Source organism: Ascaphus truei, chromosome 5 (assembly GCF_040206685.1).
Source record: "Ascaphus truei isolate aAscTru1 chromosome 5, aAscTru1.hap1, whole genome shotgun sequence".
In the NCBI taxonomy this organism is placed as follows: Eukaryota; Metazoa; Chordata; class Amphibia; order Anura; family Ascaphidae; genus Ascaphus; species Ascaphus truei.
Genome location: NC_134487.1, coordinates 97,213,582 through 97,236,177, shown reverse-complemented (window position 1 = coordinate 97,236,177; position 22,596 = coordinate 97,213,582). Strand labels below are relative to the sequence as shown.

Here is a 22,596-nt window from a genome sequence, read left to right as displayed (position 1 = left end):
TGTATAACCCTGTTCATTTAATGTAATCAGGTATTTGTAATCATGTATTTGTCATCATAACTCTGTGCCCAGGACATACTTGAAAACGAGAGGTAACTCTCAGTGTATTACTTCCTGGTAAAACATTTTACAAATAAATAAATAAATGTGGCCATATCTTGTGATGACTGGTTTCCCTACATGCACCAGAACTGTTGTTTGCATGAGGTGAGGAGGACTGCTCTTCCACATATTTTGTCAATAAGGATATATCTAAATATTTGCCCATATTTATTTCCTTATTATTAGATCCCAAGATGTTCCAGTTCTATCATACACCTCTTAACTGAGCAATCTGAGCCAAAAAGAAGACATGTCCCCAACAGGCTGGTGATGTAGCCGCGAGGAAAAAATCAAGCATTGTTTAAAAACTGACTTTTCTTTGGGTTGATGCATCGCCCCATAAATTTGAGAAGCTACCAAACCCATTTATTATGGAATAACACCAATGCATAATTAAGTAAAAATCCCCGAAGAACAGGGCATTACTGGCCAACAATGCCCTGTTCTGAGGGGATTATTACTATTATAGGCTAAATGTAGGCTTTTTTTCATAAATAATAGACACTTTTCTATAGTTATATAGATTATTTTATTAAAATAAAATGGTAAATACATGAAACCATCTCTATATACGCTTACACTGCAGATATCTATATCCACACACTGCCACCCCCTGTGTGTATACACACACGCACACACAACACAGCACCTTTACACACAACACAGCAGATCTACACACACACACAAACTGCTGCTACACACACACACAACACAGCACCTCTACACACACAGCAGCTCTACACGCACAAGCTCACCACACACACACATACACACACATACACACACATACACACACTGGAGCTCTACACACACAACACAGCACCTCTACACACACAACACAGCAGCTTTACACACACACACACACATACACACACACACACACACACACACACACACACACACACACACACATACACACACACACACACACACACACACACACACACACACACACACACACAACACAGCAGCTCTGCATACACAAATTCTGCTGCTACACACATGCTACTGCACCGACACACTTTATTCGAGCAAATACCCAGTATGTACCTGGCAGATACCTGGAATGCGCCGCTCCTCACCTCTGACAAGCCCCGTTGCGTTTGCCTTCCCAGCCTGGGTTCATGCCTGGCTGACGGGCGGCTGATCTGTTAAATGATAATGATTAGGATTTAATAGGCTGCAATGCTTCGCGTGTCTACCAGATGGCATAAATTCATGAATTGTAATGCAGTATATATATATATATATACTGTGCAGTATTGCAGCCAGCGGGAATAAAATACTTCAATCCCTGCCTGGAAAATACCTCAATGCACTCGGGCAGAAAACAGTCACAAACCTCAATACACCCGGGTATACCCGAATTCGTGGGACTAGCCGAGCTCGAATAAAGTGTGTCGCCAGTGTACACCCATAAACACTGCTGCTGACACACACACACACACTGGAGCTCTATACACACACACACATCAGCTCTACACACACACAACACAGCCGCTCTAGACACACACAAACTGCTGCTACACACACATACAACAGCACAACACAACACACACTGCTGCAGCTATACCCATAAACACTGCTACTGACACACACACACACACACACGCACGCACACACTGCAGTCACAATAAAAAATGCAGCCACTTACTAAACTTTGCAGACTCTCTCCCCCCCAATTCAACTGAATCTGGTCAGAAAATCTCAGTCAGCTCGGGAGGGGGAGCAGTCAACCCGTGGCTGATACTTCCTGACCAATCCCCTGCCCTGTCTCAGAGCTTTTACTTCATTCTGACCAATCCCCTGCCCTGTCTCAGCTTTTCTGAAAGCTGATTGGCTGGAAATAAATACATTGAAAATTACACATTGCAAACTGCTTAAATTCCGGGCATTACTGATTGGTTAAAATTCCGGGCATTATCCAATCAGAGAGCAGGGTTTTCAATAATGCCCAGAATTTTTCTGCTTTAGCCTATAATATATAATATATTCTTTTCAATCAGTCTTTCTTTAAGCAAATGTATGTACTATGTCTGCTTAGTCGATAAATAGTAAATACTCTGTGACTGCTGAATCGGAATGAGAAACGTTGATCCGTGCCCCATTTTACCAGTGAGGCCTGGCACTGCCATGTTAGGCTACGGCCCCAGTGAGCACGCGCGAGCAGCAGAGTGCCTGGCGGTGCTTGTGGCCTTCCCCCAAGCGATCTGAGGACTTCAGATCACTCGCGACGGCATGGCAGGGCCACGACCATGACGTCTCACTTCTGGTTGGACCTCATTGGCTGAGCCGCCGGCGTGACGTAGCCATCGCTCGGCCATAGCGCCAAAAGTCAAATTTCTTGTCTCTTGGCGATGTGGTCATGCCATCGCGCTTTGCGCGCGCACACACACACTGACTGGGGCCGGCCCCATAGTGGGCCATCTCTTTGTTCACACCGTCGCAATCACTGGGGACGAGGCCTTAGGAGCAGGAGAAACACCGAGGCACAGTGGTTTTTGACCAGGAAGATGTTGCCTGCTCTTTTGGTCTCTGTGGGAGAGGGCGTTGCAGCCCCGGTTTAGTAAAGATAAATATCACCCAAGAAGAAAAAAATATTTTATTATATTAAAACTACAAGTAATTGTCACTTATTGACTAAGCATACATAGTGCATACGTGTTAAAGTCAGATTTATTGAGCAGTGTATGTATTCTATATTATAATTGTAACTTTCCTCGTCAGACTAGCTCCCAAGTTTTATATTTATATTCTTTTATTTTTTGTTTGAGAGTAAGTAGCAGGGAAAAGCTTTTGTCCTTTTACAACTCCAGCATATGACTTTAAGAGCACGTGCGTCTGTGAATGAATGGGTTAATGACAAAGGACAGCAATGCAATGTATTCATCAGCTAAACTGGCAGAGCTGCCGGCAGTGGATATTCACAGTTGAGTGCAAATAGCCGCACGGCTATTCGCACTCAGTAGAAAATAAAATGGAAAAAAATAAACATCCCAGCCAGGAATCAAACCTTGGTCCACTATGCAAATGGCCTGGAGCATAACCACTGAGCTATAAGACTTTATGATGCTTTCTAGTGAATAAAGGCATAGAAACCTACTGACATTACAGTGTTCATAACAGTTTGGCTATTCGCACTCAGTTAAGTTGAGTGCCAATAGCCGCACGGCTATTCACACTCAGTAGGAAATAAAATGGAAAAAAAAAAGACAGAACACTCTCCTATTGACATTCTATACCCCTGCATCTGTAATCAGCGCGGCTTTAGGCTGAGTCCCCAGTCAGCACTGTGACACGCGCCCGGCGGGGGGCGGCGCATGCACAGCGCTAGTCCACAATCTGCGGTCTGAGGGGAGAGAGAAAGTTTGTGACGGGAGGGGGTGTGGCAGTAGGTTTGCGGGGGCGTGGCCATGACGTCCCGCGGCTGGTTCGCCCTCATTGGCTGAACCGCCGGCGGAGGCGTGGCCACGCCTCCGTCACAAATGCCAATCTCAAACTCTCAAAGCCTGAGAGGGAGCGTGGCGTGCTGGCACACGAGCGCTGCGCCCTGCTCGGCCGTGCAATTTGTGGCTAGGTGCACGCTCATCTGGGGGCGCGGCCACAACGGCACTGAGCTGGTTCGCCCTCATTAGGTGAACCGCTTACGTGACGCGCTTGGAGGCTGCAAATTCAATTTTGCTTGCTCTGTAAGTGTCTATAGCCCTGATGCTCACCCTGGCCAGAAACATAAGGCCTCGGCAAGGGTTCCTGCTAGCGTGCGGAGGCGCGCTGAGGCTCAGGGAAAGCGGGTGCTTTCCCTGGCCTTAGACAGCGCGCCGTCCGGGGGTGCGTCGGGGGCGTGTCGGCGGGCGGGCCAGTGACGTCACGGAGCTGGTTCGCCCTCATTCGGCGAACCGCTCACGTGACCAGACCTGCGCACCAGCAAGCGGGGAAATTTAAAATTTCCCTAAGACCTACGCTTCCGCAAGCGCGCAGAAGCGTAGGCGAGCCCCTACTAAAGCCGCTCTCATTGCGGCTGTAGGGGCTCAGTGCCGAGCGGAAGCGCGCCTCCGCCCGCAAGCACTAAACATGGACGCGGCCTTATGCATAATGATGTATACCAATTATAAACTGGGTTACGATATATGTGCTGTACACCATTGATCTTAATCAGGGCCGCCAACAGCAGGGGAGAAAGGGTACTGGCGTCCCTGGCCCCGTGGGTCACGCGCGGCCGGGCGCCTGTTAATTAAAAAAAATAAGAAATCACTGCAAAAAAAATCGCGTTGTCTACCTGTGGTAGCGCCGGAAGTAGTCTGGGTTAAGCTTCCGGCACGCCGGCGTCAGAGGGAGCCCCGTTTGGCATGGGACCTGCATTGCGAGACAGGTGCTTCATGGCCGGTGTCAACTTCTCTCACCCCCCGCCCCCCATCGGGCCAGCATCAGCCCCACCCCCGCAGCACACTGGTGCGCGCGTGAGCAGTGGCGTGATGCCTGCAGCGAGGCTGGCGGCAACTGCTGTGACCAGCCACCGGGCCCACCGCTGTACCGCCACCCCCCCCCCTCTGCACCGCCACCCCTCCCCCCGCATGACAGGGCTGTCCCGTCAACGCCCCGCAGCCGCTAGACAACCCACGCAGCCGCGGGAAACCCCCGTGTGTTATTTGTTTTATATTTATTTTAAACACCCCCAAAAATCAGACTTACCAGCAGGGGGGGGGGGGGGGGTGCGGCGTGAGGGTGCTTGTGGGTGGTGGCGGCGGTACTGGGGTGGGGGAACAATGCTGCGGGTGGGGGGGGCGGCAGTACGGGAGTTTCCCGCGGCTGCGTGGGTTGTCTAGCGGCTGCAGGGGTGACGGGACAGCCCTGTCATGTGGGGGGAGGGGTGGCGGTGCAGCGTGGGGCCCGGTGGCTGGTCACAGCAGTTGCCGCCAGCCCCGCTGCAGGGATCACGCCACTGCTCACGCGCACACCAGTGTGCTGCGGGGGTGGGGCTGATGCTGGCCCGATGGGGGGGGGGTCAGAGCAGTTGACACCGGCCATGAAGCCCCTGTCTCGCGATGCAGGTCCCACGTGAAACAACATGGATAGTGCTTGCGGGCGGAGGCACGCTTCCGCTCGGCACTGAGCCCCTACAGCCGCAATGAGAGCGGCTTTAGTAGGGGCTCGCCTACGCTTCTGCGCGCTTGCGGAAGCGTAGGTCTTAGGGAAATGTTACATTTCCCCGCTTGCTGGCGCGCAGGACCGGTCACGTCAGCGGTGCGCCGAATGAGGGCGAACCAGCTCTGTGATGTCACTGGCCCGCCCGCCGACACGCCCCCGACGCACCCCCGGACGGCGCGCTGTCTAAGGCCAGGGAAAGCACTCGCTTTCCCTGAGCCTCAGCGCGCCTCCGCACGCTAGCAGGAACCCTGGCAGAGGCCTTATGTTTCTGGCCAGGGTGAGCATCGGGGCTATAGACGCTTGCAGAGCAAGCAAAATTGAATTTGCCGCCTCCAAGCGCGTCACGTAAGCGGTTCACCTAATGAGGGCGAACCAGCTCAGTGCCGTTGTGGCCGCGCCCCCAGATGAGCGTGCACCTAGCCACAAATTGCACGGCCGAGCAGGGCGCAGCGCTCCTGTGCCAGCACGCCACGCTCCCTCTCAGGCTTTGAGAGTTTGAGATTGGCATTTGTGACGGAGGCGTGGCCACGCCCCCGCCGGCGGTTCAGCCAATGAGGGCGAACCAGCCGCGGGACGTCATGGCCACGCCCCCGCAAACCTACTGCCACACCCCCTCCCGTCACAAACTTTCTCTCTCCCCTCAGACCGCAGATTGCGGACTAGCGCTGTGCATGCGCCCCCCCCCCGCCGGGCGCGTGTCACAGTGCTGACTGGGGACTCAGCCTAAAGCCGCGCTGATTACAGATGCAGGGGGTATAGAATGTCAATAGGAAAGTGTTCTGTCTTTTTTTTTTTCCATTTTATTTCCTACTGAGTGCGAATAGCCGTGCGGCTATTGGCACTCAACTTAACTGAGTGCGAATAGCCAAACTGTTATGAACACTGTAATGTCAGTAGGTTTATATGCCTTTATTCACTAAAAAGCATCATAAAGTCTTCTAGCTCAGTGGTTATGCTCCAGGCCATTTGCATAGTGGACCAAGGTTCGATTCCTGGCTGGGATGTTTATTTTTTTTCCATTTTATTTTCTACTGAGTGCGAATAGCCGTGCGGCTATTTGCACTCAACTCTGAATATCCACTGGCAGAGCTGCCTGTGTATCCCAATAGTAAAGTTGGTTATTATGACACTGATTTGCAAGTTTCAGACTTGAGCCTTTTTTTTTTAGTAATCAACTTGTTAAAAAAACAAAAAAAACATGAGCATATTAAAAGAATGCTTTTGCATCCCTGCTGATACTTTACTCTAGGAGAATTGATTCTCCTGGAGTATTTTAATGTTGTTTTGTTAATATATATATATTACAGCCTGAAATAATCTATGGCAGGGCTCTTCAACTGGCGGCCCGCAAAGAGTCTTGTTATGGAACTCGGACTCTCAGCTGTCAGAGCAACTAGTATGAAATTAGCAGTTGCAAAGTGCAAATTTTCACTTGTAAGAAATATATAAATAGTTACACAGTAGATGAGGTTGAAAAAAAGACGTATGTCCATCAAGTTCAACCTATGCTTAATATAGATGACAGATACTTTATCCTATAATTATACTTACATTATATTGATCCAGAGGAAGACAAACAAAAAAACCCCTGTGAAATATAATCGATAGTAGTATGTTGATCCAGGGAGAAATCTGATTGCCAATATTTGGAGTCAGGAAGGAATTTATTTTTCCCCTTATGAGATATCATTAGATGATGTTTTACGTTTTTTTTGTTTGCCTTCCTCTAGATCAATATACTGTAAGTACAAATATAGGCTACAGTATCTGTAGTCTAAATTTAGTATAGGTTGAACTTGATGGACATATGTATTTTTTCAACCTCATATACTATGTAACTATTATGTAACTATGTAATGATGTCTCTCATAAGGCGAGAAATAAATTCCTTCCTGACTCCAAATATTGGCAATCAGATTACTGCCTGGATCAAAATCCTTTCCATGTTTACTTATTTGGTATATTCCTGTATAGCCTTACTTTCATAAAAGATGTCCAACCTTTTTCTGAAGATATCTATTGTATCTGCCATCACAATCTCCATGTGTAATGAATTCCACATTGTAACGGCCCTTACTGTAAAGAACCCTTTCCTTTGTTGCTGGTGAAATCTCCTTTCCTCCAAATTTAAGGTATGACCACGTATTGTTTGTACTGCCCTTGGGATGAATAGCTCTTTTGAAAGTTCCTTGTATTAACCCCAAATATATTTGTATATAGATATCATATTCCCTCTTAGACGCCTCTTTTCTTTGAAACTTATATTTTTACTAAGATTTTTCAAATATAAATGGGAGGGGTACAGAAGGAAAATAGGGGGGGAGAACAACCATTTTGTAACAAAAATCTTAGTCATCAACATTCACATTACATCGCGTACAACATTTTATAAACAACATATCATACTCTCCTCACTCCAGATCCTCCTTTCTATTAAAATCACATCTTTATCCCACACCCCAGGGTTCCCAAACTCTATCAAACTTTCTTGTGGTATGGTTCAGGAATGAGGTGAGTCTCTCCATTAATTGGATATCTTTGACTCTTCTAATACTCTCTCTTCTGGAGGGCGGAAGTGTCTTCTTCCACGCTGCTGCTACAGTGCATCTAGCTGCCGTTAGAATATGCAAAATCAATGTAATTGTATAATGGTTCACATCATCCATAGGTTTAGCCAGAATAATTAAAACTGGAGCTAACGGCATCTTGATCCCTGTCATCTTCTATCAATTTCAGAGCTGGCCACTAATATGTCTGCATTACTGGACAAAACTACCAAATATACGCTAGATCCCCATCTGCCCACAACCCTCCATCATCTATCAGTAGACTCCGGAAACATTTGCTTTAACATTTTGAGGGTGTAATACAAACGTAGCAGATTTTTGTAAATATTCTCTTTCGTTGCTGTACTGTACATATAAAGGTTTTACATGCATTATCCCAAACATCTTCCCAGTCCTCTCTTGTTATTTCAGTCTGGAAATCTAGCACCCACTGATCCATATATTTATGGTCTGGGGTGTCCTTTTGAGGGATTAAACTCTGATGAGTTCAGACCCTTTTGGTATTTTTTTTGTTTTGCACAGATCTTCGAATTGTGTGTATCTAGGGAATTTCTCCCCATAGAACCCTGCCGAACAAAATTTCGGACCTGTATATATTTGAACATCTCAGTTAGGGGTAGACCAAATTTTCTCATCAATTCCTCAAAAGACATCAGCTTGTCTTTTTCTAATAGATCTCCCATCTCTACGACCCCTCTATGTCTCCAGGTTTCAAATCCCTTATCCTGGAATCCGAGTCTGGATGGAGTTGACATAACTTTATATTTCTTTTTTGCCAGCTGCCAAATTTTTTAGGGTAAATCTGATTACCATCGGGTCAGACTGTCTCCCAGCACCAACCCCGGGGCCCGACCATAGCAAGGAAGGCAAACTGACCGGGCTTTTTAGTGAGCTCTCCAAATCCACCCAAGCATAAGTCCCTCCTGAGGAGTGACAGTACACCATTTGTTTCAAGTGAGAGGTTATTTAATATTTGAAAATATTTGGTACTGCCAAACCACCTCCTTCCTTAGACTCCAACCTAATTGATCTGGCTACTCTTGGTTGTTTATGATTTCAAATAAATTGCATAATTCGATTTTGAATTTCTTTTATATTTGTATGCAGGACAGGTATTGGTAATGTCTGGTAATAGTACAGAAGTCTGGGGAGGATATTCATCATGACCACAGTTATATGCCCTAACCAGGAGATACAATGGGAATTTCAGGCTTGTAGATCTTTTCTTATCTTAGAAAAAAGCTAAGGATAGTTATATTTATATAGTGAATTGTAGTCTCTAGTTAGGTGGATCCCCAGATATTTTAAATGCGTCTTTTTCCACTTGTAGTCAAAAGGGCCTTTGAGAACCTCAACCTCCCCGTCCATTAACGTTTCATTTAACACTTCTGACTTTCCTACATTTTCTTTATATCCTGATAGTTCTCCGAACCCACGGTGGGTGGATTGTAAATTTGGAAGAGACGACAGAGGGTTAGATATGGTAATAATAATATCATCTGCAAAGAGTTATATTTTATAGCACTCATCTTTTATTTTAATCCCTTGTATATTTGGGGAAGTTCTGATTGTAGCCGCAAGAGGCTCGATTGGCAGGGGAAAAAGAAGAGGAGAAAGGGGACACCCCTGTCTAGTCACATTCTTAATTGTTATTGGGTTCCACTCCCCACCTGGGATCTTCAAAGTGGCAGTCAGTGTCTGATAAAGGTTGCAGACCCCTTGTAAAAAGACCCCCAAAAATCCAAATGCCTCTAACGTTTTATCGTATCAAACGCCTTCCCCGCATCAAGACTCAACAACACTGCCTTCACTGGATTTATGGACCTGTTCAATCACATTAATAATTTTCCTTGTGTTGTCCGACGCCTGGCATTCGCTCACAAAACCCACTTGATCACAATGGATTAATCTAGGAAGTATTGGGTTCAACCTGTTTGCCAGAATTTTACTATACATTTTTAGATCCGTATTAAGCCGTGAAATTGGCCTGTAGCTACCACAACATAGAGGGTCCTTACCCTCTTTAGGGATCACCACTATATTGGCTTTTGTCATCTGTGAGGGGATTTGTTTTCCGCTAAGAAAATCGTTAAATAAGGCTAATAAACATGGTCCTAGAATTCCTATAAAAATTTTTTAATATAAATTTGAAAAACCATCTGGAACAGGTGCTTTGACGGCTTCAATTAGCTAACCACCCTTACTAGCTTTATCTGAGTTATTTTTGTATTTCAAATGTTATGATCTTCCTCTGTCAGTTTTGGAAGGTTGCTATCTCAAAAAGAATCCTCTCTCTGGGACAGGTCCGGGATTTTAGAATTTGGGGCTGGGTTATCTAGATTATAGAAGTCCATATAGAATTTAGCTGTCTTCTGCTATCTTAGAGGGATTGTAAGTCACTTCTCCTCCTTTCATTCTAATAGCAGGGACCAAAGTTCTCGACCTAATCCCTCTGAGTATATTTGCCATTAAACGTTCCGCCTTGTCTCCCTTGTTATAATACATCTGTTTAGTCCACTTCAGGGCCTTCTCTACATCCTCTAATTGCAAACTCTTACGTTCTACTCTTGCCTGACTTAAAATTCTAGAGACTTTCCTCGACGGATGTTTTTTGTGTGAGTGTTCTAACTACAATTTTTTCCGTTAAAATGTTTTGTTTCTCTATTTTTATTCTCTTTCTATGTGATGCTATTGAAATGAGCTGTCATCTGATTGTGGCCTTGTGTGCCTCCCATAGTATTGCTGTTGATTCTACAGATCCGTTATTAATATGGAAATAATTTTTAGCAACTCTCCAATTTGAGTACTGATCTTTGGGTAATTCAACAGTGAGTCATTCATCCTCCAATGGAATGAGCAAGTCCTAACAAATGGGGGATCGAACAAAATCGCCACGGGGGCGTGGTCTGACCACATAATAGGCGCTATATCTGAATAAACCAATACTCCCAAGATACTTGGGGATACAAATATATTATGAATTCTAGAGTACGAATCATGTGGGGGCGAGTAAAAGGAATAATCCCTCTGCCCTTTATGTGAGCCACGCCAGGCATCCCACAGACCAAATTCTTTAAGTAACAGTCTAAATTTCTTTGCTACACTGTAGGTCATTGCAGAGTGTTGAATTGTCTATGTCCATGTCTGCGTCTGATACCATATTAAAATCACCTCCCAGAACCAGTTGCTGATCTCTACTTTCGAAAAGAAGCAGAGTCCTCCAGCGCGTAGACTTTCAATCCTCTCCTCCTCAGTACATAAAGTGGGGAGATAGAGAAAACAGAACACAGAGAAATTATGTAATACACGTTGATATCACAGACAATCAGGATAGAGAAAAATTGATGGAGCTTGACACTTACCTGTGTCTTCCTCTTACTCGATGCACTCCTCTAGATTATCCTCAGCGATGACTTTAAAAAAGAAGAAAAAAGCATGGCATAATAACGTTTATTAAATAAAAACACACAATGTTAAAATCCTACTCACAAACGGCCATATATATGTGCTTTATGAGAAAGCTGCCAGCGTAACGTCTCAGGTTCAGTCTCTCCACGTTCTTCCCTGGTTTAGGGGATGCCCACGTGGACGCCTTCTCTGCTCTTAGTTTCTAATCCTCACTGCATGCGGTGGTTCGTCGGGGGTTGCGCATGACCCTGATTCACCTTCCTTGCTCCGTCTCTCACCCAGAGCTCGGTCTGCGCATGCGTGGATTTTTTCGGCGATTCCTGGAGCTGATAGGGCAGAGTCCTGTTCCTTCAAAGTACGGTGGCTCTGAATATCCAAAATCCACCAAACGCGTTTCGCCACGGGGCTTCCTCACCACTGAGGAGAGGATTGAAAGTCTACGCGGTGGAGGACTCTGCTTCTTGTCTATTGTCTTTTGTTGGAGGAAATTGAATAGCCACCATTGGACTATAGCTGCGGGACTATACGTATATATTTTAATCTCTATATTGTTATTGTTTGTAGCTGGCACCATAAGCTGTACTATCCCCCCTTTTCTGATCTCTACTTTCCCCCATAGATTCCAATGTTTCCCATTAAAAAATCAATTTGACCCTCGTTGGGTGCGTAAATATTTACTAATGTAATCTGTTGGCCTCCGTGAGCACTGTGGGCACCCCTCAGGGGATTTGTGGCCACCAGGAGGGGAGAGCTGGGACAACTGTCCTAGGGCCGCTGGCGTGGCGGCACCCCACGCAGTAGTGACCCGGCGGCTCCCCAGCTCAGCAGCAGGCCATTCACGGCAATCCTTCCTGTCCCTCCTCCTGTCGGCACCAGAAGTCGGGAAAGTGTAGGGGGAGAAGAGGGGGGGAGAGTACAAGCGGGTGAGAGAGGGTAAGGAGGTGAGATAGGGTAAGGAGGGGAGAGAGAAGTTAAAGGGGCAGAAAGAGAGAGAGAGAAGGTAACGGGGTAAGACAGACAAGGTAAGGGAGGGGGAGAAAAAGAGGGTAAGGGTAATGTTAATCCGCGGGGGTGAGCGTCAGCTAATCCGTTCCGACGTCGGATAATGCGTTCGGCGGAATGCATTATCTGGAGTCAATCATCTGTTTGACGGATAACGGACCGACGGATAGCGAGGACCGCCTGCATATATATGATCAAGGATGGGCTGCGCCTTAAAGCAGCAATCCATTCTTTCAGCATTTTTTCTTCCACCTGAATGGTGAGCATTCTAGAATGGAATTTAGCTATTTTCTGCTAAAGAGACACGCAGGCTGCTGAGATATTAACTCTATTTAAATTCTGGGAAGAAAACGTTCAACAGAGTAGGGGACATTGCTACCTAAAATGTTGTAAGGTTTATGTAGGGACCAACACAAGCACAATTAATCCATTATCTTATTATCTGCGGCTATGATATATTGAAACACCTTTTTATGAATTGTATTATATGTATTCAATTTTTTTTTGCTATGCTACTATGCTATGCTTTACGTTACAGACAGGAAGCAAGAGACACACACAATGTTGTGGTCCATTAACTGTGTCCGATTTGTGTGAGATGCATTGCATTATAACACCACTAATTCCTAAGAATGCAGCAGTTTGTGTGCGGGAGCTAAGAAATGATCCCACTTTAGAAATGGGTTTATATATCAAATGGGAATCTCTCTTGGCTTGAAGCTGTTACTGCCAAATTAATCCACATTTGCATATTCTAGAAGCTAAATTATATCTTCAGAAAATGGAAACTCAAAAGGATTAAAGATTCTGAAAGAGTATACTCAAAACATACTGATCTTTAAAGTACATTATTTGTGTTTGATAGGATTTACTATACATTTAATATAAAACCACATTAAATTTGGAAGGTATATTTGTAGCATCTGAGTGAAAAAACAATATCTATACAGTGGAAGGTGAAGGTTTGATCATTTTTATTTCCATTTAACTTAGCTTTCCATTTTGTTCAGTCTTCCTCATGAGTTTCCAACACATTTGATAAGATTATGACAGGATATTGTGAATTTATCAGAAACCTGCTCAATGTACACACTGTGCAGTGCAAAAATAATCAAATGTTTCTAAACTCCATCTCAACAGTGTTCGTATATCCCTCCATGTGAGAGGGAGAACCAGAAGAATTCCGAAAATGTTCTGTACTGGCAAGAATTTTGGAATAAGGATGTTGGATACCAAACTTTTACCTGCTACTTCAATCAACATCGAAGGTAACACATTGCATGACTTGATAGGAAAACATTGCATGACTTCACTGCACTGGACATGATGCACGTGCGTAAATATACATAAAGAGACTAAAGTTTGTGCAAAAATCACTATGCCCTAATATCTGGTAACACAATCATAAACCTTGTTATGTTTTCCTACTAAAATGGAAGGCTAATTAAATCCCTCAACTTCTGCCCAGCTAAATAATCAATAATATTTTTGGTGCAGTAGCACCTATTCAGTGGCAGACTTGGTTGTATGTATGAATTTCTTTCATCTTCTCTGACTTTTTATTGAAAAACACAGGGAGGGGGTTTCTTCTTCAGAAAATACACTGAACAGAATTTCTTGTAGCTTCTTACATAAAATCCCCATAACATTCATTTCTGTTTTATAACTACATTTCTTTTGCACGTGAGAGGTTTATCAAGCGTCTAACTGGTTGAGTGGGTTGCACTGCTTGAACAGCAAGCTCAGACTTCACAGTAAACAAACCTCAGCTAATATCTGAACAAGTGCATTGACTTGCTCGCCAGTCACTGTGCCATTGTTAGAATAAATCATTGTTTAAAGCGGCAATTTCCCACAGTTTTGCTTATTTTTTTTCATAGCTTTGGTAGCTTACCTAAACAAGAGTGGGTTCCTCAAAATGTTTGTCGCTTTTTGTGTGCAAGTTTTGACAATTATGGTTGTGGTGTCACAAATAGAAGTGTCGCAACTTTCGATTGGTCTCCTTTGTGCCATTTTGTATCTATTGGGCAGGTATTCAGCGATCGGAAACCAGGGGATCCCTGGATGTTGGGGGGGGGGGGGGGGGGGTGGGGGAGGGGGTGGTAGGGGAGAGGGAGGGGCAGGGCACAGATCAGCTACTGACGACCCCCCATTCAGGTAGGCAAAAAAGAAACATTGCTAATTCCACAGTCTGCTATTCCCAACTCCAGTCCTTAAGGACCCTAACATGCCTAGTTAAGGATATTCATGCTTGAGCACAAGTGTTTCAGCCAAAATGATTGACCCACCTGTGCTCATACGAAGATATACTTTAAACCTTAACTGTTAGGAGTCATTGAGAACTGGAGTTGGGAACCACTTCACTATAGTTAGTGAGTAGTTAAGAAAAAACATTTTAACAGTTTTTATGACCTTTATGTAGAAACATAATTTTGTATTTACTATTATAGTTACCTTTTACTAAATATTTTCCCTTCCATACTAGGTTTCAAATGTCCATCCCCTTTATTAATTTGGTGGCTCTTCTCTGCACTCTCTCTAGTTCCATAATGTCTTTTTTTAGGATTGGTGCCCAAAATCGTACTCCATATTCAAGGTGTGGTCTTACTAGTGCTTTGTAAAGGGGCATAATTATGTTTACTTCCCTTCCATCCATTGCCCATTTGATGCAAGATAAGATCTTGTTTGCCTTTGCAGCTACTGCATGACATTGGGCACTATTGCTAAGCCTGCAGTCTACAAGCACTCCTAAATCCTTCTCCATCAAGGATTCCCCCAATATATCTCCATTTAATTTGTAAGTCGCCTTTTTATTCTTGCATCCCAAATGCATAACCTTACATTTATCTGTATTAAACCTAATTTGCCATTTACCTGCCCACGTTTCCAGTCTCTCCAGGTTCTTCTGAAGAGAAATTACATCCTGCTCTGATTCTATTACCTTACACAATTTAGTATCATCAGCAAAGATGGAGACTTTGCTCTCGATCCCAACCTCAAGGTCATTAATAAACAAGTTAAAAAGCAGGGGTCCCAGAACCAATCCCTGAGGTACTCCACTCACGACTTTAGCCCAACCTGAAAAAGTTCCATTTAGGACAACCCTCTGTTGTCTGTCCTTTAACCAGTTTTCAATCCAGGTGCATATATTATTACTGAGTCCAATTTTCTGTATTTTGTACACCAACCTCTTGTGTGAAGCCTTTGCAAAATCTAAGTAGACCACATCAACTGCATTACCCTGGTCTAAATTCCTACTTACCTCCTCAAAGAAACAAATAAGGTTAGTTTGGCAAGATCTATCCTTCATAAATCCATGCTGACTATTACTAATAATTTTGTTTTTCATTAGGTATTCCTGAATATTATCCCGTATTAAACCTTCAAGTAGTTTCCCTACTATTGAAGTCAGGCTTACAGGTCTGTAATTTCCCGGTTGTGATCTAGCTCCCTTTTTAAATATAGGCATCACATCTGCTTTACGCCAATCTTGTGGTACTGAGTCTGTAGAAATGGAGTCCTTGAATATTAAATATAATGGTTTGGCTATTACTGAGCTTAACTCCTTGAGAACTCTTGGATGTATGCCATCGGGGCCAGGTGCCTTATTTACTTTAATTTTTTCAAGTCGCTTATGAACTTCTTCCTCAGTTAACCAATTGTTCATTAATATGGAGGTTGTGGCTTCCTCCTGCGGCAGTACTATTGAACTTGATTCTTCCCTGGTAAACACAGAGGCAAAGAATTTGTTTAATACCTCAGCTTTTTCCTTATCTCCAATAATCTGCCTACCCATCTCACACTGAAAGGGTCCTATATTTTTCTTTTCTCATTTTTTGTTATTAAGGTACTTAAAGAACTTTTTAGGGTTGACCTTACTTTCTATTGCAATCCTTTTTTCATTATCCATTTTTGCTAATTTGATTGCCCTTTTGCAATTTTTGTTACATTCCTTATAATTCTGATACGATGTCTCCGTCTCTTCTGACTTAAAGAATCTAAACGCCTTCATCTTCTTGTCCATTTCCTCCCCTACCTGTTTATTTAGCAACATTGGTTTTGACTTATTTCTTTTATACTTATTACCCAAGGATATACACTGATAAGTGTGCTTTTCTAACAATGTTTTAAAGACTGCCCATTTATCTTCTACATTTTTCCCTGCAAAAACATCATCCCATTGTATTACTACTAGATTAGACCTCAGTTTATTAAAATCTGCCTTTCTAAAGTTTAAGGTCTTTGTTGAACCCAAGAAATCTATTTTTTGATAATTTATTTCAAATGAGACCATGTTATGATCACTGTTACCCAAATGTTCCAGGACTTGAATATTTGTTATTACTTCTACATTGTTTGATATGACCAAATCCAGTATTGCCCCTCTCCTGGTTGGTTGCTCAATAATTTGGGTCATATAATTGTCTTTAAGCACCCCCAAAAACCTGTTTCCTTTTGTTGTAACGCTAATCTCATTGCCCCAGTCTATGTCTGGATAATTAAAATCCCCCATTATGCAAACATGACCCAGTTTTGATGCCTTTTCCATTTGCAAAAGTATTTTAGCTTCCTCAATCTCACAGATATTTGGTGGTTTATAGAATATTCCCACAAACATTTTCTTAATACTTTTACCTCCACTGCTAATTTCTATCCACGAAGTCTCTACATTTTCATCATTCCCTTCATAAACATCATCCCTTATAATAGGTTTTAGATCCGGTTTAACATATAAACATACTCCATCTCCCCTTCTATTTGTTCGATCCTTCCGAAAAAGGGAATAACCCTCTAAATTAACTGTCCAGTCATGAGTTTCATCCCACCATGTTTCAGTAATGCCTATGATATCATACTGCTCCCTTGCAGCTATTAATTCAAGCTCCCCATTTTATCTGTCAGGCTTCTTGCATTAGCAAGCATGCATTTAAGTTTTTTTTCAGCCTATACTATTATCTTATCTGCTCCTTCCTTTCTGCGCCCACTTGGTTTAGTCTTTAGAAGTTTTCTAGTATTATCTGTATTTACTATGGGTGTCTCACTGCTTGTCAAACTTGCACTTGCCCCCATTCTACCTCCATACCCCCTTGTATCCTCCTCTATTCCATTTAGTTCATTATGTGTTTCATTCCCCTCCCCCCTCCATCCTAGTTTAAAATCTCCTCCAACCTTTTTAGCATTCTCCCCCCTATCATAGAAGATCCCTCTTCATTGAGGTGCAATCCGTCCCTAGAATATAGATGGCACCTCTCAGAAAAGGAGTCCCAGTGCTCTAAAAATCCAAACTCCTCCTTCCTGCACCACTTTCTTAGCCATGCATTAACCTCCCTGATCTCTGACTGTCTCCCTGCGGTAGTGCATGGTACTGGTAGTATTTCAGAAAATACTACCTTGGAGGTCCTTGCCTTAAGCTTTTGGCCTAGATCCCTGTAAATCATTTTTCAGGACCCTCCATCTTTCCCTAACTTTGTCATTGGTGCCAACGTGTACCAGGACCGCCGGGTCAATCCCAGCCCCCCCCAACAATCTGTCTACCCAATCCGCAATGTGCCGAATCCGAGCACCCGGGAGACAACAAACTGTTCGGTTCATGCGGTCATGGCAACAGATTGCCCTATCTACCTTCCTAATAATGGAGTCCCCCTACCACCACAATCTTTCTTTGTATCTGACCATTCTGAGTCCCCACTGTGCTGGAGGAACTAACCCCCCACATCCTCAAAACATATAACCCCACACTCCAAATACACATAACTCCCCTACAACTTAGCTAGTGTAGGCCTACGATCACGCGGGCTAATGATGAAGCGGGACCAACTTCCGGTGTGCAGGGGTGGTGCTGTGTCACTAGGCACTTGCCCCGCAGCCGCCAGGCAGCCAAGCCCCCCATAGCTGAGACCCCTCCCAAGCCGCCGGACAGCCGAGCCCCCCGCAGCTGCTGGGCAGATGTCCCAGCTTTCTCCCCCAGTCCCCCCGTTCTTACATTGATACATTGTCCTATTCGCCACATGTGGTGAGTGGCGAATGTATTAGGCACCGCTGCCTAAAAGGTACCAAAACCTGCAATGACTACATTTCTGTGCTGTCAATGTCTTGTTTCCTCTGTACCACAGTGAGTCAATGTCTCCCTCTGTGTCTCCCCCTGTGTCTGTGATGTGCCTCTCTGCCCTCTTATTCTATGTACAGATGCAGCCTTGCCTTACTATCTGGCACCAGGGGACACTCCGTGGAGGTGTTTACCGTGCGGGAGCAGTGTCCCAAAGGCAAGACGGCATCTGTATGTGTCATTTTATTTATATAGCGCCAACAGTGTACAGTACGCAGCATTAAACAAGATTGCAATACAGGGGAAATAATGTAGGGATAAGAGTAGCAAGTACATAACAGCGTAAGGCCAAAGGAGACCTGATGCAAAGAGCTTACAATCTAAGTTGTATATTGGGAGACTTACAAACACAGTAGGAATGTAAAGACGCAGTAATTGTTGCCTCTGCTGTCTTCCTTTTTGATGTTTTCTGACTGTGGTGAAAGGTGATCTGCTGACTCTAGAAAGAATTGACATTGATAATAGGTTTAGGGGACCCTTTTTTCTTAGAGACTTTACTACAAACTGTAGCAAAAAGATATACCTTTACCAAATGTATAACAGCCCCTGTTACTTACCTCACATATGACTTACATGTATTTTTATTTTACAGCTGAGACTAGCTGCATGGATTTCCATCAATTTATCCATGCAAATTGGTTAACTGATTTGCTACTGCCTTCAAAGCCTTTTTTGCTCTGATATACAACAAACGTGACCTTTTCAGCTTCTTACTTCTTAAATCTCAAGAAGCAGAGAGCTGAAATTCTTGACTTAATTGCCAGAGATAAGCCCTGGTGAAAAATGAATATGATTCCTATGGTGTTTTAAAGAAAAGTTTAGTCGGGTTTAAAGGCATGTGTTTATATGGTCAGCATGTGGCTTTAGAAAGCTAAAACCCTTGTACTGTAACGTTGGTCATTTAAAGCTTCCACCTCAAAACAGCTAATCTGAAAAACATACGTTTCTATCTGGTATACAAACAAACCTAATGCAATCATAACACTGTATTCACTAAAGCCTATATACATGATGTTAACCAGGATTTACTCATGTTACAATATTAGCGGTATGTTTAATAATAGCCATCACGTTAATGGGGCTAAGTGATACTCATGCCCTATTCACTAAGCTCTGGTCAAATGAAAGGAAATAACTTTACATTATATAAATTATACCTAAACTTGGTATAACTCCAAATCCAGATGGTGAAATCGGGCTTGGAGAGGAGTTAAATACCAAGGCTAGATTCAAGTTCATGAAAATAACTTTTAGCATCTTTTTCTATTAACCTTTTAGTAGCCAAAGGGCAACCTACAGCATGGCTAACAGTCAATACATAAATACCTAACACGACTCTAACAATCCCCCTCCTCCCCTTCACGAGACTATTGCATACCAACGAGGCAAGTAAGACATTGATTCATTGATGGACATTGGCTTACTAAACACTATGGCAAACAAGGGGTTAACCGCCACCTTCCTCCCCCCCAGGAGGCCTAACAACTCTCACTTAGTAACTCACCTTATTTGAAGATATCGCAGCGTTATCTTGCAAATAACGTAAGGTTAAGGTAACACTAATGACCTCAAGTGTACCCGTTTCTTTTAGACAAATGGCTGTATTTGAGTGAATACCGCGCTAACTCGGAATATGATGTATGTACCTGTTTTAGGTAACGCTATGCGTTTTTTCCCTGAGTTAACAGAACTTTAATCTGGGCATTTGTCTTTGAAAGAGGAAGGCAAATCCTGGTCAACACTGCGTGACATCACATAAACGGTTCCGCTTTTTCTAGTTTAAAAAGTGACTTTGAAAAAAGGTGTCCGATTTAAAACACGGTACAAATAAATAACAACATCACTGTTATTGGATCATTTTATTCCTAGATGGATCTGCACCTTAAAGCAGTCTGAGTGTCCCTTATCAATTATTTGATGAGAGGACCATTTCTTTCAACTCCTTCAACCCCCCCATGAAAACAAATGATACTCAATCCATGTATTCGATAAACTGCTAAATAATTTCCTATTATGAGAGGAGACAGCGCTTACACTGTATTCTTTCTTAATCCCGAACCGCACTGTCAGAAAATTAATTAAAAGCTGCAGAGTAAGCAGGACTTCTGCTTTAATTATTTAGTCAATAATGTTTTACTGCATTAGGCCTGAATCTATAACACTTGGTAAAGGCAATTATCATCAAATTAAACCATTTAATATTAGGTTAACACATTAACAAATACAGCTAGGTATTATGGAATTAAGTAGAAATAGACGTGTTAGTCCAGTGGCGATAGTGCAGAGAAAATGAGTACGTCAGTATTAGGTGATACCTAATATAGGTATTGCCTAATACTGAAGTACTGATTTACTATGGAATACAATTGTATATAATTTAGTGTTTTATAATCTAAATATATATATTTTCTTTATATAATAACGGATTAACTGATCTCTCTTTCACCTGGATCACATTCACTACTATGAAATACTTTGGTCGTTTTTCATTTTATGCATAAGGATCATTTGGATTTTGTAAAAAATGGCTGCTATTGCGACATTTCAAAGTACAGAACTTTATCTTTCAGGCCAGATTACTTTAATTGTATAGTCACTGCACCATTATTTAGTTTGTTAGATACAGTATGATCAATCCATGCGCCTTGATTTTTTTTTTTTAACCTACTTTTTAAAAATGATCTGAACTGTGGTTCTGATTCTCCTTACCCTGCACTCAACAGAAAAGCTTTTCAAATGTATTGGATAAGAATCCGTGTGTAAGGAAAACAACATGGACATCAGGGTCAGCCTCGCTTGGGTTTCCTTTTGGTTGACCCCAAGGCCATAATTTTTTATTTTATTTGCAATTTACCAGCAGTTTTAAAATGTTTTGTTTTTTCCCGGTGGGTCGGAGTGTCTCGGCTCAGCTCCTGAGGACCTCTGATTGGTGCTTGTAAGTCATACAAAAGCAGCATGTATATCAGGGTACAGTGCTCAAGACCAACCAACAAGCCACGTTTTTAGGATAATATTGTATGTTCTAAAGCACAAGTAGACTTTTAGTGATAATTACAACAGTGTTTATTTGAGAATTAATTCATGTTCATGTTATTTTACAGAAATCTTCACATCCTATAATATTTCTTGGGCAGCTAGACGTTCTGTATTCAGGTGGTATTTAAAAGGCTACTAAAGAAATATTAAATTAAGAAACATACCGTATTTTACAATTGGCAGAGAAGCGTTGACATGTTTTTTGTGGTGTCAAATGCTGTCTGGCAGTCAGCTGCAGCAGTCCGTGACGGACTGCATTTGGCAACACAAACCACTGAGGATACGTAACGTTATTTTCTCTTGCTATTATAGCCATTCTTTATTCTACAGGCCTTTTGTGTGTGGCCGTTTTGTCCAGCATTGGTGTTAGACCATCACAATTTGCTCTACGGGGAATTTTCCTGCAGCACAGCTGTTGGTTACATTAGGAATGATTTTGATACTCCACAGACACATTCTTTATCCATAAAGGGTTACATTCAGCATTACAGGATCCATTATATGGTTTACATTGTATCGCTAGGTGCTACATTTCTTTGATTTGGAGTCTCCAGATATTCCTTGTAGTTCTTTCTGTGTTAAAGAACGTTTATTACAAGGTTATGTAGTTAACATTTTCTCAACATTTATGCTAGATTTAGATGATAGGTTTTTGGACGGAGGGAAGTACACAGAACCCCTACAAGCTCATATTGAACCCACAAATAACCACAACATATATATATATATATATATATATATATGCGTATAAGTGTCAAAAAGGAGTGCTACTGAGCATGGCAATATATATTTAAAACAAGAGACAGAACATGAAACACAGATAGAGCTCAGTGCTACATCCTATGACACAAATAGACAGTACAGTGCCTAAATATATATATATATATACAGCTTAACCCCGTTATAGCGTGGTCCTCGGGGGCCACCCGCGACCGCCGCGTTATAAACGGAATCACGGGAAAAAAATGGACGCCTAAAAAAAACAACATTTTTTTCAAGTTTTTTTTTTTTTGTGGTGGTACCGTGTCCGCTGGAGGGGGAAAGCTGAGAACTCTCCCAGCGTTCCCAGACCCGGTGCGGCAGCAGCACACAGCACTTACCCGGCATCTGGCAGCTCTTCTCCCTGTCTCTGCTTCCTGCTTCTGCTTCCGTCTTGCAAGAGCAAGCTCCCTTAAAGAGACAGTGTGTCTCTGTGTGTGTGTGCAGTGTGCTGTGAGTGTGTGCAGTGTG

The 22,596-nt window shown here is 43.0% G+C and overlaps 1 protein-coding gene across 1 annotated transcript in view; it reads left to right on the top strand.

Annotated features, from left to right (window-relative positions):
* KCNMB4 (potassium calcium-activated channel subfamily M regulatory beta subunit 4) overlaps nt 1-22,596 on the top strand; it is a 74,670-nt gene that overhangs the window by 27,090 nt on the left and 24,984 nt on the right. The window contains exon 2 of the mRNA XM_075598941.1: nt 13,365-13,492. Within this exon, the coding sequence (XP_075455056.1) occupies nt 13,365-13,492 (128 nt within the window). The remainder of the gene's footprint in view (nt 1-13,364; nt 13,493-22,596) is intronic.